At 46.0% G+C, this 19,731-nt stretch overlaps 1 protein-coding gene across 1 annotated transcript; it reads right to left on the bottom strand.

Moving 5' to 3' along the window:
* Positions 1 to 288: 288 nt before the first annotated feature.
* Positions 289 to 16,426, bottom strand: LOC120521270 (major vault protein). Its single transcript, XM_039743008.1, has 17 exons — positions 16,357 to 16,426; positions 16,081 to 16,237; positions 8,847 to 9,042; positions 7,978 to 8,101; positions 5,966 to 6,097; positions 5,790 to 5,884; positions 5,459 to 5,695; positions 4,861 to 4,986; positions 4,555 to 4,734; positions 4,106 to 4,344; positions 3,814 to 4,011; positions 3,584 to 3,728; positions 3,285 to 3,496; positions 2,756 to 2,872; positions 2,402 to 2,528; positions 681 to 869; positions 289 to 590 (listed from the first exon to the last, which is right to left on the bottom strand). The coding sequence occupies exons 2-17, from the start codon at positions 16,200 to 16,202 to the stop codon at positions 456 to 458; spliced, it is 2,574 nt and encodes an 857-aa protein (XP_039598942.1). The 5' UTR covers positions 16,203 to 16,237; positions 16,357 to 16,426; the 3' UTR covers positions 289 to 455.
* Between the last annotated feature and the right edge of the window lie 3,305 nt (positions 16,427 to 19,731).

Below are 19,731 nucleotides of genomic sequence, written 5' to 3'. Positions count from 1 at the left end.
CTCTGGAGGTGGAAGGTGGGACAATGCATGCTCACTCTGTCTACACTCTGATTGGTCCATGTAGGTTAGAAGCTGACCTGAAGAAGGTGGATGTCCTCTCACTTGTGTCCCTCACCGAGATGCACTTGTGTTAATTCCCCAACATGAGCACTGGCACTGGCACTGCCCATAGCGTGAAATCAACTTCCTGAAATATCTTTGTGATGAATCACTAAACTAGCGCCTTGCTGCTCAATCAAGTCTGGGAATGAGGCCAGCAGGCCATTAAGGGATTAAGAAAGCATCTCACTCCGTACAGAAGGTTATCTTTATTGCAGCAGAGCAGAATACACAGTGCAAAGGTTCAGAAAGGCAGCCTCGGCCAGAAGCGGGAAAAGCAGCACACAGTCAGGGCATCTTCTCTCTCTTTGGCATGACTCGGTTCTCCGGTGCTCCCCACCGAGTCTCTCTCCGTGTCACCCACTGCTACTTTTTCCCTCGATGGGCTTAAGGGAGCCAAGCAGGCCATGTGCAGTGGTGAAGAGGTTGATGGGCGATGAGCCGTCGGTGATGAGTGTCGACTGCAGGCCAAGGCCTTGAAGCATCTTCACCTGAAGAGGCAACAAAAAAATAAAAAACACCAAAACGTAAGTTTGTGCCAGGGGTACACAGACAAAGGCACCGACGGCCAAAAGACGCACCTGAAGCTCTGGGCCAGCCGTGGCAATGTCCTTGATGGTGTCTGCCCCGATGCTCTTTACCATCTCCTGGAATTTCTTGATCTCCAGTTCGGCCAACTTGGCTGCCTTGTCCACCTCCAGTTTGTCCTGCTCACGGACGTACTCCAGCTCCTGCTCGCGAGCCTTCACCAGCCGGGCCAGCTCTGCCTCCTGAAACAAGAAAGGGCGGGTTGGGGGGGTGATGGTGGAAGGAATTAGGGCACTGGAACATCAGGAAGATCCACAGTGTGCCACGAGGAGAGAGATGCACAGAGTGAAGGCACTTGGGAGCAAATGCTGAAGAATCCTCAGGCAAGGGGGGCGTTGAGAAGCCATATTTGTCAATGGCATAGAAAAGCTTGTCAATGTTGTGACCATGAGAGCAACTGTGAGGAGAGCAGGCCGATGAGCCCAACTAACTACTGATCCTACTGAGATTCTCCACAACAGCATCAAGTTGAGATGTGAAGGTCCCTAAAGTCCTGCTCTCCACCACACTACTTGGGCATTCATTCCATGTGCCTGTGGTTCTTCACCTGAAGAAAAACTTAACATCTGTACAAAATTTACCCTTAACTCCCTTGTTCTTGTTGGCCCACCATAATAATGCCCTTCATAATTTCAAACACTTCAGTCACGTCACCCCTTAATCTCCATTTGCCTAAAACAGAAAGGGTCTTCGGCATTTCCTCAGTTAAAGTCAGCAAGCCTGAACTGGATAAGAAAGTTAGGCCCTGTCCACACAGACGTCTGAAATGAGCGCTTTTCTGCCGTCTGTAGTGTCAGGTGAGTGTGGATTGAACGTCGAGTGTTTTATTAAACGATTTTATCGAATGTGACTCCTCTGTCTGTTTGCTTGTCGGGGTCAAATCTGGCAACTGATTTTAAATCCACTTTTGGCAAAGCGAATTTCTTCAAATTTTGCATACGTGTTCAGGATCGATGACTAAACAAGAATCCATCCAAACTGATGTAACAAATTCCGCCGTAATCAATGGTTATGCGATTCCAATTAAACGCACACACACAACACAATGACGGAGAGAGAAAACAGTGAGATATCGGAGCGTTGAGTGAGAGACGCGCCAGATTGCCCCCACGTGCCTTTTCCTGTGAGTCGGTAAATACGCGGGCTGACTTCTTGTGAAGGAGTAGCCTTGATGAGCCTCTTTGCGGTTCTGCCACTCGCGTATGGGGATGCGGATGTACAATTTACACAGATTTGTATTTTCATGGGAATTGTTACATATGCATCGACACAACGTATAACTGCCTGTGACTGAATTTCATTTCTCTATATTAAATAAAACAACTTTTTTGAATGTTTGGCTATGAGATTTGTTAATTGTCTTTGCAAAAGCTATTCTAACCAGAAACTTAACGAAAGAATTTGGTATAGTTGTCTGTTTGTCTATCTAATCCTGCCAACTATACCAAATTCTTTCTATCTGTCTTGTCTGTCTGTTTAATCCTGCCAACTACGCTAAAATGTCTGTCTGTCTGTCTATCTAATCCTGCTAACTATGCTAAAATGACAGAGACATTTTAGCGTAGTTGGCAGGACTAGACAAATAGAAAAAATTTGGTATAGTTGGCAGGATTAGATAGAAAAACACCAGATAGATAAGGCTTCATAATGTACAGACAGACAGGTAGGTAGGTACTCCAGTTTGCCCAAGTGGCCAGAGGCTGTCAGTACTCACCGCTTCGATCTTCAGGGCTTGTGACTTCAGATTGGCTTGCATCACTGCACAGTCACCCTCAATCTTTGCTGCCTCCATCTTGGACTGAGCCTCGGCCTTTGCCGCACCAGTGCTCTCCACCGCAGCACTGTGGAAATCAAGTAGAAAAGAGATTTGAATGTTCTATCAGCTCAGGCAAATATATTCTGCAGATGGCACAGACGACAAGTGTTCTCTCATCATGTCTGCAGTACAAGTGTCTGTCCTTCTGACCGTCCACCAGGAGGTTCATCAACATGTCAGGCACTGCTATTTCAGACTTTCCCACCCACACAGCTTCCCAAATGCCACTTCATGCCACCTGTCTCCCCTCACCTCAGTGCCTCCAGCTCCAGCAGCTCCTTCCTTGCCTTCTCGGCCTGAGCCTGATCTGTGATCCTCTGTCTTTCCAGCTTGCCACGAGCCTCCTGCTCCAGGCGTTCAGCCTCATGCCTGTTGAAAGTGAATGGAGCACCATTGAGTAAAACATCAATTGGGGCCTTCAGTGTGAGGCTGATAGATGTCAGCTAGCAGGAGGAGATATCGGTGAGAGCCATTGTGCCCATCTACATGCCCCGCCCCCTATTATGATTCATTCAGAGGGCTGTCAAAACAAATAATACAAGGATGTGAGAGAACCTGCTCTCCTCTACTTCCTCAATTTCAGGCTCTGTTCTCCAAAAGTGTCCCACCCGCTCTCACAAAGCAAACACTCAGTCTAGGAAAAGCAAACTGAGCAGATGAAATGCTGAATAAAGCCTCACAACTAAGACACAGAGGACTGCCAGCTTAAAGCTTCGAGTATGCCCTGCTGGATGCCAATTCACACATGAATCCAAAGCCCCCACCTCAATGGAGGACAGACCTGGCTGCTGCCTCCTGTGAGTTGGTAGTGATCTCAATGGCCAGCTGCACGCTCTTCTGCAGGGCATCCCGGGTGCGCTGGTCGACGGGCTCCACCGACTGGATGTCCACGCTGGTGATCACCAGGTTATTCTGGGGGAATGTGAAATTGTTGCGCACCTTCATGGTGTCGTCGAAGCCAAACACGGCCGAGCAGATGATCCGATTGGAATTCTGAGAGAGAGGCAGGAGGGTTGAGTTGACCAGGGCCACAAGTCTGATGGGGCGCCAACCCTGGCTAAGAAAAACCCATTGCCTTACCTTGTGGAAGTCATCAAACTGGACGGAGGCCACGGCTCCACGTATGCGAGAGGCAATGGCTTTGCAGGCATCGCCCACAAAATCTGGGACGCTGAAGATGCACGACGCCTCCACAGTGTCAGACTTGTCCTTAATATGAAAGTGCCTAAGACACAGAAGAAATTGGTAAAAGTTTGAAAAATATTTGAGAGTTGAAGAGGCGTCTACACATGCAAGCAGGCAGATGTTACCAGTTGTAGGAAAGCTGCAACTGCAGCCTGGCGTGGTCAGCGGTCTCGATGTTGATGATATCGGTGCAGAAGTCAGGGCCCAGCAGCAGGCAGATGGTTTTGATCACATTGGATCTCTTAGGCCGATCTCCAGACAGGCTGAGGACTGTGAACTGCTCGTCAGGACCCAGCATCACCATTTCTGGTCCAAAGACCACCCTGTGCCACAGACAGACATCCTCATTATTACAATCCCAATAATTTAAAGACATCCCTGGTGGTGTCCACCACCTTCTAACCCCACCCTGCTCACCTAGCTTTCTTGTCCCTGTAATCATAAACTTGGACGGCAGCATTGTGAGGCACCCGGTAAGACACCACTCTGGTCCGATCTCTGATGGGCAAAGTCGAGGAGGTACTTTGCCTCTCTGAGCGGTCAGCTAAAGGGTCCTTGGCTTCAGCCAGAAGCTTCTCCACGTTGTTGGGCAGCACCTTTTCCCACAGCTCCTCATCATGGGTGAGCATGTAGGTCTCCCCAATGACGGCTCGAACCTGGAGGGGGAAGAGAGAGGAGGGTCTTGCTTACTGCTAGCAAAAGGATGAAAAATTCACAGGGTGACACAAGAACATGTGAACAATTCAACACAAGAAGCTGGTCAATCCTGCTTTCTCCATAATGAGACATCTAAAAAGACAAGAACGCTGGACTGCTGTAGCTTGTGGAGGAAGGCACTCAGTTGCTGACCCGCTATAGTCTCTCACCTTGCCACTCTTCATGTCACGCACGTAGATGCCCTCATTTTCATCCAACGGGATGGCTTTTCGCCTCGTCACCACCTCCACTTCTACCGGAGGCACATATTCCAGGGGTCCACGTAGCATCCAGCAGTCTCCAGGGCGCCGGGTCACCTCCTCCGTCTCCTCGTCTCCATCTTTATCCACCTGGTGCATAGAAAACACTAAGATGAGGCAAAGCACCTCCAATTCATGAAGCCAAACTCTATCAACTGTGCACTTCCATTTCCTGGATTATCATGCACCCCCCCCAAAAAACACAATCCTTCATACCAGTTGTGTATCAGTGAAACCTTTGATAGCCTTCAGCACCAGGCCCTCCTCCTCAGACAAGATGTAGACATCCTGAATCCCTTCTTCCAGCCGTTCACCAGGCTGTAGGAAGAAGGACTTCTCACCCTGTATGGAAAATAAATAAATAAAAAAAGAAACTTTATAAAGGGATGGGGAGATACGGATAGAGATAAATAGTGAAAGGCCTATTTTATTGTTCCTATCTGTCTTTGTTTTATAAAGACTTTTTAGATACAATTGACAGGAAAGGTGCAATACTGTACAGTACAATTGAAAGATGGATAGATATATGTGAAAGGCACTATATGATAAATTAAAAAAATAGAAGTTCTGCTATATAATAAGATAGTAAGGGGACTATATAATTATCAAGATAGATAGGTAAATAAACGTGAAAAGGCACTATATGCTAGAATGACATGTAGACAGATGTGAAAGGTAAAATATAGACAGACAGCTGTAAAAGGCACTATATAACAGATCACATTTGGTGAGATAGATAGATAGATAGACAGATAAGATTGTGGTCAACAATAATCCTGAATTGGATTAAGCAGGTGCAGATGACCTCCCCCACCTTCACCACTCTCCTTTGGCCCAGCTGTGGTTTGCCGTCACGTCCCACAGGATCCAGGATGACACAGTAATGCCAGGGGTCCAAAGTCGTGACTTCCACAACACCCACCACCTCCTCAGACACCTCCGGGATGTAGGCTTCAGCCTCGTCGTTGGTGATGAGCCACTCTTCTCCTGTCCGTCGGTTATTTCCACGGAAGTCGCGGAAAGGCTTCAAGGCACGGACATGAAGAGCTTTCTAGAAAACGGTAAAGGGAGTTAGTTTACACTTCTCCAGATCCCTTAGATGACCCCAGTGGCCAGACCAGGCAGTGAGCTGCTCACACCCTCACCTTGTCTGTCAGGATGTACGCTTCCACGATGTCCACCACCTCTTCATAGACGCCGGGGAGGTAGGCACCCACCTTTCTGACCAGCCATTCTTCTCCTGTGGAAACAGAAACACCTGTTTAAGCAGCAGCCCCCTCTTTACTTTAAATTCAGCTAAGGGTGCTAAACTCTTCCTCACCAGTCACCCTTTCCACTCCTCCACGGTCAACTCCTTCCTTTCTGGCTCGCAGGCGAATGGCCTGGTTGTGTTGGATAACTGTGGCTTGGATCTTCTCGAGCACCTGCACCTCTTTGCATGGTATGTAGGTACCTGATGACAAACAGAGGGAAGAAGGTCACATTTTCTTATAAGTGTCACCCTGCTCCCATATGCTTTTTCTCTGGAACCTTTCCTTAAGAGTCCCGTATTACATGACGAGCCCCATGGGAGGCACCTGAAGTCCTTGACAGTGTGCTGTGATATTAGCATTTAGCTGTTCCATCCTTGCGAATTTGTTAATGGCTGGGGGACGGGATTGTGCGTCTGGGGAAGGGCTTGATGTTGGTGGCATGCAATGCCATTCACAGTCCTTCTCACGTCCTAGGAGTTCACTCAGTTTACCTTGTGTGTTTTTCAATTGTTTTCTTGCCTTATCCATAACACTGCAGATCCAAATATGATTAGGAAAGATGTCAGATCTCTGACGTTGTACCCTGTCATGTGTAAGGAATGGCAAAAATATTATAAGAATAGTGTGCAAAGAAACACACTTCTACTGTCCTGATGGAAATGCCAGGCTATGCATTGGTGACCGTTTCAAAACACGTCACACGTAGGAACACGTACCAAATCTGCATCCTATCCTGTTGTATTTATTGTTTTCTGGGGGTCAACACAATGCTAAGAAGGTTAGGGCAGCTTTAGCTCTGGGTCAGGCTACTCCTGATCACACCATATCTTATCACCGTCACAATGTCACACTCAGCTCTATTTATGAGCCTAGCCCAGTGAATGGGACGAGTCTTCCATTTAACAGACGGCTGTAGAGTTCTTCAAAGGAGCAGGTCAGTAACCGTCACCCACCTCGACTCTGATAAACGCTGAACTCTTGAGATTTACTCCTAGGTGTGTCTCTGAGAAGATTGCACAACTCTATAAAGTACTGTCTGCTGAAAATGGAAGATTATTTGTGCCAAAACTAAATTCAAACCTACGTGTTAACCACACTATGGTACAATGCATATCTATGTTGGCACAGTTTTATCATGGCATAACTAAAAACGTATCAACCTAACGATCGATTGTTTTTTACTATGGCATTTAATTTCCACATTAGTTTAAAATGAAATACAAAATCAGATATTGGTCCTGGGAAAATACCAAAAAACCCAAAGTTTAAAATGGTACGGCGCCAGCATTTCGGGATTTTCATCACTGGAAATTAACGTCTAATTTCCTTTCAATCCCCACACCTTCCCTCAACACTTGCTATTGCAGTTGTGGCAAAATATTCATTTCATAGACATCGCGAAACAAAACATCGACGTGACTGGAACTTCCTGGGGGATCTCCTTGACATGAGGGAGATATTGTTCCAATGTGATTGGTACTTGACAGGGGAAATACTGCTTTGATGCGATCTGGACTTTACGGCGGACCCCACTGCCCACCTTTATTGCTCCCACGCAATCAGGACTTCATGGTGTGCTGCGATGGTTAGGGCGCTCACTAGGAAGGTCAGAAATCGTGCGACACATCAGAAATGCTGGAGTAAGATCGGGGAGTTTTGGAGTTATCCGTTATTTGCTTCGGATCCATTGTGGTACCGGTATTGAAGTCTGAAAGCTGGTATTGATACCGAATTCAAAGTTTTAGTATCAATCCAACACTAGTCTATAGGTTACGCGTCATAACTAAGAGCATTGCATTTTGTTTAGCAGCTGCTCCAAGTGTTTTGCATTTTGACTCAAGACCACACTTTAACCGTGCCACAACTGAATGTAACCAAATGACCAATCAGTGTGAAAAGGTACGGTAAGATAAACATGGCATAGAAGAAGGGAATAATTAAGGCAAATTCACATTTTCAGACCACCTACTCTGTGAACCAACTTGTGCCAGTCTCTGCGCTGCAGGGGCAAATCCTAGGTCAGTAAAACTGTACTGTAAATATAACCATAAGGTAAGAAAATAAAATGTGAATCAGAAACCTGGTCCCTCAAACAGCCACTCATCACCAGCCACCCGCTTGACACCACCAACATCTTCAAAGTCAAGGAGAGCCTGCAGATGCAATGCCATGTTGGGGAACACAATCTCCAGGGTGAGGATGTCCTGTGGAGGAACAAAAAGACAAAGACACTCATTAGAGACGCCCTTCTCAGGAAAAATGGTCCTTAGCAGCGATAGTACCTGGTAAAACAACACCAAACAAGAGAAAGGTCAATACTAGGGGGAGTCCCTCCAGATCAGTGTCCCAGTTTGAAGATCTGCTCTGTGGTGAAATGTTGTGGTGTAGTCATGAACCCATAATCTCAGTCCTGCAGGCTGAAACTCCATCTGTCAGGTGCGCTGAGCCCATCTATGAACACTGCAAGTTGTGCGCCTCCAGGTGATGTCAGCTGATGTCTCTCTCTCTCCGTCAGTCCCCATCTCCGCGCAGACTCTCCATTACACTCCACCCGTCCACAGTGCACTGTGATGAAGTATCGGTGGCGAGTCGCTATTCCACAAACTCCAGCTCAGAGGAGAGCTCCATCTGTCAGCCGTGCAGAGTCCGTCTATGAACACTGTGAGTGCTGAACCGCCTGGTGATGTCAGCTGAGCTCTCTGTCCATGTCAGACCCCCACCTTCTCCACTAATAATTCTTTGCATTTATATAGCATTTTTCTCACAACTCAAAGCGCTCAGCAATTGGGTCAAGGACCCAACAGAGCAGAGTCCCTATTGGCATTTACAAGATTCGAACCGGCAACCTTCCGATTGCCAGTGCAGATCCCTAACCTCAGAGCCATCACTCCGCCATACAATCAGTGACCCACTCCACCACCCAAATTGACCACATTCACTTTGTCTTACCTGCTTCAGCTCTTCCCCAGGATACAGAGGGAAGGGGTCTTGAGCAAGGCGAATCTCCTGGTCAGCATAACGCAGTTTTACTTGGCCTTGGTCATCAAACTGGACACGTCCCTCATCATCTCGCAGCACCGGGTTAAGGATCACACAGTAATGACGAGGAGGCACCATTGTCATCTTCATGGGATGGAACAGAACCCTAATTGGAGAAAATGGTGTAGGAAACCAATCTTGACGCTAGTAATTACACAGTGCTTTGCAAAGTATGCGGTCCCCTTTAAAGTTCTCACTAGTCTCTGGATTTCAAAAGCTACATGCACTGATAGAAACATCACTGTGAAACATCACTGCAAAAATGAAGACTAAAGAGCAGACCACAGAAGAAGCAGACAAAGCGATACAAAAGGGACTAAAAAAATATCAAAGAGCTGGAATGTCCCAGTGAGCATTATTGGACAGTTCGTCAAGAAGAGGAAGGTGCATCACACCATCCAGTGATGGTCCGTCAAAACTTAGTGCCCAAGCATCGTGTAGACCGGTAAGAGAAGCAACGCAAAAGCCAGCCATCACTTTGAAGGAGCTACAGTGCATGCGAAGTAATCAATGACATCAAGAGCTCTCCGTAACAGTGGCCTGTTTGGGAGGACGGCAACAAAATCCATAAAAATTTACATCTGGAGTTCACCACAGTTCAAGAAAGAGACAAAGCATGGATGTGAGAAAAGGTTGTGTGGTCAAATGAAATCAAGGCAGAGCCCTTTTGGTCAAAAATCAAACAGTTAAGTATGGAGCACACTCAGAAGTGACCTTAGGGGTGTGCGGGTTAGGGCTGACCAACCCCACGCGGGGCAGGTTATGTCAAACGCTGTTGCCAGTATGCGTGGACTGTATAAACTTATGCACGAATTTGATAAAAATAATGTTAACATACGCTGGATTTTCTCATTAGAGAAAGATAACACGTGGACTTTATCAAAATATAACTGGAAAATATAACTTGACAAATCCACTTGAACGGGACACATAGACCTCAAAAGCAGGGTCCCCTTAGGCTCAAGGCCTGGAGTACCGTTTTTACTCGCGTACGACGCACACCCTAATTTTTTACAAAGAAAATCTCGAAAATCGTTTTGCCTTGTGTACGACACGAGTTGCGATTATATAAGAAGCGTTTAGAGAGAGAGAGAGAGAGAGAGAGCGCGAGCGAGTGAGCCCAAGCAGAAGAAGTAAACATTACAGAATTACATTTCCTCGTGTATGACGCGCACCTGATATTCTAATGCCAATTTTCGGAAAAAAATGTGCGCGTGGTACACGCGTAAATACGGTAGTTTCCCCACTTGCCACCTCCAAACTCTGTTTTTGCACACACCCAAAACTACTCAGGCCTCAAAAACACACCAACCCTACAGTGAAGTATGGTGGTGGCAGCAAAATGCTGTGGGGATTTTGATACTGCTGTTAATTTTCAGTGAGCTTTGTAAGACTACAGTGTAGATGTATCCATATACCTTTGCTATCTTTTTATATTTTCATCGACAGCTACAATTCTATTTTAATGAAAACTGCTTTTTATATTTTTTATACTTCTTTACAGTATATATCTGGACTGACTAAAGTAATAAAGGAAACACATGGTACCTCAAGTAGGGAGGTTGCCACTTTCTTTTCCCACAGGGTTAGTGGAATAAAGAGACGCCTCAAAAGGGTGGACATCACGGTGAGAGTACAGTATCATTGATTGGCGAGTGGTTTAAGCCAAGGTATGTTAGCCTCCACGTGTCTAGGCTTTTCTCACAGACCAAGGTAGCCAAAGGTCGAGGTTATATCTGTGTTAGTTACGTCAAAGCTAGCGAGTTCCTATGTGAAGTACTGAGGAGTCATAAGCTGGACATTCATCACTCATAATCACTGCTTATATGGATATGGTCTGTGTGTGTTTGTCTCTCTGTCTCTGTGTCACCCTTAAGGTGCAAGAGTAGACCCTTCCAATAAAGGGACGAGGTGGGAATCTGGTTAAGACTGATGGAAGAATGGATGGGACTAAATACAGTGAAATAACTGGAAGCGAACAACCACAAGCACAATGCCTTGAGAAGGTTCACCTTCCAGTAAGACAACAATCACAAGCACAAGACCAAGGCAATGCTGGGGTGGCTCAAACTCCTGAACTCAAACCCAACGAGAATCTGTGGAAACCAACCTGAATGATCTGCAGAAAGCCAGACAGGAAGAATGAGGCAACATCACTGCTGAGCAGCAGTCCATGCTGGGTCACATGTACCCTGAAAAACAAGCGGAGGGCCTACCAAATATTGGAGGTTGGGACACCAAACCCAAAACTCAACTGTCAAGAGCCCCGTCTTGTATTCAAATTTTTAATTCACGTGAAGGCAATTCACTTTCATGCAACGTTCCCATTTTCTGCATATATTAATCTCTGTAAAATGCTATGGGTTGTCTGTCTGCCACACAAAACCTTGTGAACCCCTGGACCTCAAACCTTGACCTTGGTCTTAATATGATGTGATATGTGCTCCTGCAGCAAAAAATTGGATGCTTGCACTAACTTGGCCACAAAATTGGGCTTTGGGTTCTTTCCACGGTAAACGGAGGTGTGGGCAGGTGCCATGACTGACAGGAAGAGAACAGTGGTGACATCAGCCAAGAGTAAAGCGTATCGTACTGGCCAATCAGACGCACGTCACCTACGGAATACACACTGCAGGAATGACAAACACAGAGAGCTGCATGAACAGACGGAGGTCTGCTAACTCCGTGATAGCAAGAAGGAAAAAGAAGTGCATGAACCAACCATCTTTGTTCGAGGACGGGAGGTCCAAATGTTTCCTTGTTTTACCAAAAACACACACATTTTGGACTATACGAGATGAGTAATTTTATATTTTGTTCATGGATGTTTCGATATCTGATGTGGTCCTGTTGTCTTCTTTGGGCTGTGAACTCCAGCATGCATTGGGATGGTTTGCGACCAAATGTGAAGCGGCAGGGATGAGGATCAGCACCTCCAAATCTGAGACCATGGTCTTCAATAGGAAAAAGGTGAACTGTCCTGTCCGAGTGGGAGGCGAGTTACTGCCTCAAGTGGAGGAGTTTAAGTACCTCGGGGTCTTCTTCACGAGTGAGGGGAAAAGGGAAGGTGAGATCGACAGATAGGGCGGTGAGTACAGTTACTATACTGATCTGTAGCGGTGAAGAAGGAGCTGAGCCAGAAGGTGAAGCTCTCAAATTTCTCAAAATCAGTCAACTTACGTCCTCACCCTCACTTATGGGAATGGCTGAAAGAATGAGATTGCAGGTACAAGAGGCCAAAATGAGGTTTCTCTGCAGGATGGCTGGGCTCCCGCTTAAAGATGAGGTAAGAAGAGCAGATATCAGTGAGAGGCTTGGCATTGACCTGCTGACCCTCTGCATTGAGAGGAGAGAACTGAGGCGATTCCGGGATCTGATACCGATGCTCCCTGGACACTTCCCTGAGGAGATTTGTGAACACGAGCAGTTAAAAGGAGACCGTGGGGAAGACTCTTCCAGGTGGCTTGGGAAAGCCTTGGGGTCTCACAGTAAGTGTTGGCAAGTGTGGCTGGGGAAAGAGACGTGTGGACCTCAGTGCTAAGACTGTTGCCCCCATGACCCGGTCTCCAATAAGTGGTGGAGAATGAAGGAATCAATGTTTTGATATCACCTGGTTGTTCAGCATTGCCCCAATTGAAGCCTACTGTATCAGAAACTCTGGAATCTTTGTTATCCATGAAAACAGCACATTAAAAATTTTTATGGCCATCGATATAAACAACATGAAGTAATTAACAGATACGATAAAAAAAATTAATACAATTTGGGTGGATGGTATGAGAAGACCAGTTGACCATTCAAAAGAGAGAGAATGGCTTTCAGATGAGGTGAGCAGAGTTTCTTCAGTGAGATTATCAGTACTGGGACAAACCTGCCAGGAAGCCATCTTTGTTAAAAGGCAAAAGTAATTTCACCCACACAAGTGTCTAGTGCAGGGGTCTCTGGTCACATTCTGGGGTCAGTGTTGAAATGGGGTGATTCTTTGTCATTGAATCTTTGTCATTTGAGGTCCTTTAAGGGATCCCGGGGTTCTATAAAGATTCTTTAAGCCCTGGCCTGTCAGAGAATCAGGTATTAGCTGGTCAGATGACCTTGATGGACAGAATGGTCTTCTGCCATTTGTAAGGCCTCCACACCTACTGGGACTGGACATCTCTGGCCATGTCCTGCACACACTTGGGGTACTTATAGGTCTCATTTGGAGGCCTTCATCTCCATTCAGTTCAGCTCATTCACGACTTCACTAACGCCGCCATGTACTTCTGAGTACACAACAGCAGGGACTTCAGTCACATTAAACTACATGTGACATTTGGAAAGTCCTGGAGATATCGGAAAAACAGAAGTGAAATTATGCTATGATCAATTCCCTTTAACTTGATGTTCACTTGAGACCCCCGTGCTCCACCTCTGTGGATTTTCTGCATCAGCACTCATTTCTCCAGCTTCTCACTCAAACTTCAGGAGGCACCAACTGTAAGCAGCCTTGAATTTGTCAGCCATCGCAGGCCGATTCATTTACCATATACATGATACAAATCTTCCAGTCTTTTGTAAATTCATTTTTTTTGTATTAAATAAATAGAGATGGGCATCCTGTATGGTTCTGCTTGAAGCACATTTTCCAAAACCAAAGACCTGTCATGTTTCCTGTTAAAGGACACTCAAAAACTGTGTTTGCAATGGAGAGACTGACAGACACAGTGATTGGGAAAAATTCTCATACGATATTTTTGGATCTGGAAAGAAACTTCTTATCATATCGAAGGGAGAAAGCACTGGGAAGAAAATCTGGGAAGCGGTACCCTTATTGACCATCAGAGGGTGCTACAATCACATCAGAAGGCCATCCAAGACCATATTGTGTGGGTTTAAGGTTCTCCAGTCCACTCGGAGGCAGTGTGTTGTAGTGTCACAAGGGTAACGAAGAAGGATAACCAACCTGGCCCCGATCAGTCCACCTCTGCAGTGAGGCTAACGTGCAAAAAACTGTGGTGCAGCTAGGGGGACACCAGAGATGGATGATGTCAGCCGGGACCCCAAAAGTGCTTATGGCACGGTACCTGGAAGGGGCTTGGGCCATGATATATAAGGGCCTGACTTCCTTTGATCACATCCAGAGGCAAGAAGAAGAGCCAAAGTAGTGGTAGAGTAGCCAGGGTTTACTGTCGTTCAGTTAGGCCTCAGGGGACAGAGGGGTTTATCGTTTTCTGTCTTTTTGTTAAACTTTGCTGTTCCCCCATACTACTAATGAGGTTTTGTCATTAAAGCCACTTTTTGTTTTTTTGTCACTTTTTGGATGCCTTTGCTGGTGTTTGGGGTTGAGAGACACTCCCTACAAGACACAGCCGATTTAATGTCAAAATTAAAGCAAGGGGGTCCATAAAAGTTTGTCTAACACTGAATTGCAAACAAAATAAGAAAAAATAAATAAATAAGACTAATTCAAAAGACAGAAGTCAGAGTTGGGGTCAAAAATCAAAATCAAACACGGGCACACCTCCAGTTTTTTTTCTTGAAATCCAAAAGGTAGGAGACTCCATCTTAAAGAGCTCCCTTGTAAAGATGTTACGATGCCACGCACCACGATTGTGAAATTTCACAAGCTCATACGTGATGTCGTCGTGACATCACGTGCCGCAACTGCAAAATTTTGCGAGAACTGAAGATCTCATGTAAACCGCAAATAAATGGCGGCGGGAGGATGTCATTATCACAACAACAATAAAAAACGAACATTATAAAAATGAGTTACAACTCACAAATATTGTGTGGAAATGAAACTGTCAAAAAAGAATAAGATTTATGAAAGCATTTTAAAATTCTAACAAATGAATTTTTTTTTTTTTTTTTTGTTAAAATCCAAAAGCTACGGTACTCAGCGTAGTGAGCCGCCATCTTAAATAGGTCAGGCATAAAGATGTCATGATGTCATGCACCATGATGGCGAAATCTCACAAGAACTAGCAACCTTGCAGTCCAATCACATTTCAAAATGACAACGTAATGGTGTCACCTGTTATTGGTATTTATTTAAATTTTTTCTGGGAATTTTTTCGATCTATTGGCATCCATCTTGTTTTCTCCCACCCAACAAAGGAATTAATTTTTAATATTTATTTGTTCCTGGAAATCTAAAGAAGTTGGTACCCCCTGACAGGAGGCTGCCTCTCCTGGACTTTGTTGGGAGTATAAATATTCAGGTTCGAGATATGTTGTGCTCAGCTGAGCTCGTTTTATGATTTCTTTCGGGGCTAGCAATGCAGGAATGGACTGACATATCGGTAAACCCCAGCAGGAGTGCGGCTCGTGAGCAGCTTCTCGACTCCGTTAAATTATGAAGTAGAGCCCTTTATAGGGGTAGCGATCCAGGATATCCGTGATAGCGCTTGAGCAGCCCCTGGCCTTTGCTAAGGTATTGTAGTTATTTGCGATTGTTAGTTTTAATGAAGTGTAAGGTCTCCAGAGGTTAGTATTGCAGGATGAATACATAAAGCAAGGCTAATAATTTAGGTATTTCCCAGATTAACTTGTCCACCAATCAAAAAGAACCTTTAAAGTTGCAGAGTTTGAGGACACGTTTGGGGGTTATAGTGTAAATGTGTCCGTAACAGAACAAGATGCTGAGGACAGAAAGATATGGAAGATGATCTGCTGTGGCAATCCATAACGGGAGCAGCCGAAAGAAGTGTAAATGTGTCCATGGATGGTGAAGAACCAGCTGTAATTCAAAAATATTGTGTGGAAATGAAAGAGAATTTCCAAATAATGAGATTCACGACAGTGTTTATTTATTCTTGCTGGCTTTTTGGAAATTCATGCAAATCAAAATGGAAATAAGAGTCTGGCCATGACGGCATCGGTGTAGCAGACAAGCAAGGCCCAAATTTCGGTTTGCTTCTGTGATGCGCCACCTCAAAGCAATCATTTGGAGAATGAGGTCATCACGGATTTCAGCGTGACGAGTCGGGGATGAGAAGTGAGGCTGCTCCTCTGGTTTTGTTTAAAGGTGAACACAAATAAAAACAGGTGGTGGCTGAATGGCACACAGCCCACACTTGGGAGTGCGTATCCAGGAAGGTCACATGCACAGGAGACGAGAGCAGAAGAATCCCCAGACGGCGAGTAAAGAACGCACACGTACCTCTCATTGTCCTGGCGGATGTAGGTCTTAGGGCCCGTCTCGACCCGAGCAATGTTGGTGTTCTGGTCGAGGACATGGATGTAGTGATGGGGTGGGATCCGAATGATGCACTCCTCGGCCATGTTGACGCTGAATCTGACAAAGGAATTCTTAGCTGCTAAGAAGAGAAAAGAAAAAAAAGAGGGTGTGAGACAGTGGGACCCTAAGGAGCACATTAATTTTAGGGTCTCCCCACAACCCTTTTCACTGGCCATGGGGCTTCTAGAAGTCTCTCACACTGCTAAGATCAAGAAGCGGCCCTGCACTGGACTCAGCCCAACTCTTCTTCAGCAGATGCTAGCCGGACACGACTGCATTATGCTGCGCTATTATCGTCTCTTCTGGATTATGTTTCATCGCTCTGCGGTAAGCACCACGTGTGATACTCAAACAAAGAATTCAGGCCAACTGCTTGCTCTGGGTGTGGAGCAGCAATTACAAGAGTGGTTTGTCTTGTTTTGGTTTCTAGGCATTTGTGCAACACTGCAGCTTTCTGTTCAATATCGTGAAATACTGGATCGCCTTCACTGAAACATTCTGTACACACCCGGCACTCATACCTCTTAAAACCTACATTCATATACCAGCCGGTACCCACCTCACAATACTTTGATTCACTCCTGCACATCCCCTTGTTGTACCCCTGTGAGTGTCCACACCGAAATCACTTACAACTACAATCTACATTTGCCCCCCACATGCCACCTCTAAGACTCAACTGTAGACTAGGGGGTAGTCCATCTCGGGCCTGGGGACCTCAGGGGCTGCAGGTTTTTGGAGGACAATTATTGCTCATGAGGCACCTCACCTCTTTACATTTCATTTTGGTTAAAATTACTTGAATGGCTGCACACACAGTTTCCAAATTGCCTCTTGTGTTCCTAACCAGGGCTTCATTCCACCTGAATACTTTGGGATGTTTGTTGATGTACGTAAAAGAAATGGCAAAGGAAATATTTTACAAAATATCCATAAAACGTTTTCCCCATTCTGTTTTAGTAAATTCCTAGTCGACACTCAGAACGCAGCACTTTTCACCACACTCTTGTCCATCTGAGTCCTCACTGCACTGGCACAACCGTGGCCTACGAAGATCAACGGCTTTGGTTTAAGCTGCTGAGGAGTGTGCAGCCAAAGCGGTTTGTGAGTCGCCTTGAATAAAGATGGAGTTTTTTTTTTGTTTTTTCTGTCCACCCTGGCCATCGGACCTTACTCTTATTCTATGTTAATTAATGTTGACTTATGTTTATCTTTTATTGTGTCTTCTATTTCTCTATTCATTTTGTAAAGCACTTTGAGCTACATTTTTTTGTATGAATATGTGCTATATAAATAAATGTTGATTGATTGAAGATGTCACACACGTAACGACAAGTCAAGTTGGGGAGCATGCACTGGTACAGTGCGTTGCTACACCCACTACACAACGAAACAACTCAGGATCCCAGTTTGCAACCCCCCAGGCAGTCCAGTCCCACCCTCTGGAAATGACCCTCTATCTGCCACAGCCAGATGTTACATGGGAGTCCCTTTGGCCTGGTCCAGCCACTCGGGTCCCCAACAATGAAGATCTTATGAGATAGATCACTTTCAGGGAAACACGCCACATGGCCATAACTGACGCTCCTTCACAGTGCAGGTCATGTGCCTCATTCGGGACTCCATGAGCAACACAAAGTCAAACCAGCGGGACCCAAGGACTCTCTGTAGAGACACACATGAAGGAGTCCAGTCTTCGTCTCAGTTCAATGGATAGCGTCCATGTCTCGCAACCAAATAGCAAGACAGGAAGCACCAGGACTCTAAAGACTTGGACCTTCGTCCTTTTGTTGAGATATCAGGATCACCACACACCCCTTTGCAGCGACCTCATGACCCCCATGCTCTCCCAATCCGTCTGACTTCATAGGAAGAGTCACCAGAGACATGAATGTCACCACTAAGGTAAGTAAACCTCTCAATGACGAGGTCGACACACTCTACGCAGACAGACACCCTGCTGATGGCCGTGCCCATGAGGTCATTAAAGTCCTTGCTCTTTGGTTTTTATCAGGACACTCGCAAGCCCAGACACTCAAGACTCCTCACTCAGTTTCTCGAGCGAGCCAATCAGAGCCTCCATTGACTCCGCTAAGATCACAGCATCGTCAGCAAAGTCAAGATCCGTGAATCTTTCTTCACAAACAGATGCGCCACAGCCGCTGGACCCCAGGACCATGTCCAGCACCCAGTCCATACAAGCATTGAAAAGAGTAGGAACAAAACAGACCGCTGACGAACCCCAGAATCAACTGGGAAAAACTCAGAGCAATGACAATAAATGCAAATTAATTAAAATAACAGAGCAAAGACGAATAAAGAATGCGGGTGTTTTGGACCTGACAAGCAGAACAGAATCTCATCTCTCTAAAGTCGCGTGTTTTATGTACTAAAAAAACTAAAAGTGTTTAGCGTAGCCGTTAACCCTTTGTACATCGCGGACTCCATCCGGCGGCTCAGAAAAAGCGGCCAACGTGGAACCGTCAGACAGACACGTAATGTGACATCGATACTCAGTCGTTTAAATAGACACGGTCCGGCGAACAGCAACTCCGGTTGGCAGGTCTGACACACACAACGACTGGGACATCGGCTTAATGAAGAGTGGAGGAGACAGGGGGACAAACACACAGACTGCTCAAACGAGCCCACCAGTGGCAGACCCACGACAGAGCTCATTTATCCAGACAGATATCGTGGGTTTCCATTTACATTTGCTCGGTGTGTGTTTTAACACATCTGGATTGAGGTGCAGCAGTTCTGTATTTAGTCAGCAGTGTAACCTACAATTGTATTTTAAGAGAGAATTGTTCACAGCGTTCTGCGCCTGCACCCAGTGAAGAAGTGACTTCTAATATGAAACAACAGCAGAACAACTGCAAAAGCGGGAGGAAAATCTTCAAATAAATAATAATAATTCAAGGGCGGCACGGTGGCACAGTGGGTAGCACTGCTGCCTCGCGGTTAGGAGACCCATCTGGGTTCGCTTCCCGGGTCCTCCCTGTGTGGAGTTTGCATGATCTCCCCGTGTCTGCGTGGGTTTCCTCCCACAGTCCAAAGACATGCAGGTGAGGTGCATTGCCAGTCCTAACATTGTCCCTCGTGTGTGTGTGTGTGTGTGTGTGTGCCCTGCTGTGTGCTGGCGCCCTGCCCGGGGTTTGTTTCCTGCCTTGTGCCCGGTGTTGGCTCCCCTATGACCCTGTAGTTAGGATATAGCGGGATGGACAATGGATGAATGGATAATAGATTCAAAAAGCACTAAATTATTCCCAAACATTAATGCTTGCAGCATTTCCAGTTTCCAGCAACACAAATGACAGTTGGAGGCAAAACAGACGTTGGTTTTGGTGAACTCCCAGGACCCCCGCTCTACACCCTCGTTCACAGCTTACCGTCCTCCATTAGCCTTTCAGCACCTGGTATGTACGCACTTCACATGCACACACCCAAACCACATTCCTCCTGTAACCCTTAAACCGGGATCGGCCCTCCTGCGGCACACACACCTGTTTACACCCACCATGACCTGCACAGCAGCACTCGCGCTCTCCACTCAGAATTTCACTCTTCTGC

This window comes from Polypterus senegalus, unplaced genomic scaffold (assembly GCF_016835505.1).
Source record: "Polypterus senegalus isolate Bchr_013 unplaced genomic scaffold, ASM1683550v1 scaffold_3818, whole genome shotgun sequence".
NCBI lineage: Eukaryota > Metazoa > Chordata > Cladistia > Polypteriformes > Polypteridae > Polypterus > Polypterus senegalus.
This window is presented reverse-complemented; position numbering and strand designations above follow the sequence as displayed.

Coding starts and splice junctions, on each gene's coding strand:
- LOC120521270 (XM_039743008.1), bottom strand. CDS start 16,202: ATGGCCGAGGAGTGCATCATTCGGATCCCACCCCATCACTACATCCAT. Junction 4,345..4,554: donor GTGACATGAAGAGTGGCAAG/GTGAGAGACTAT, acceptor TTCCCCCTCCAG/GTTCGAGCCGTCATTGGGGA. Junction 591..680: donor CGGCTGGCCCAGAGCTTCAG/GTGCGTCTTTTG, acceptor TTGCCTCTTCAG/GTGAAGATGCTTCAAGGCCT.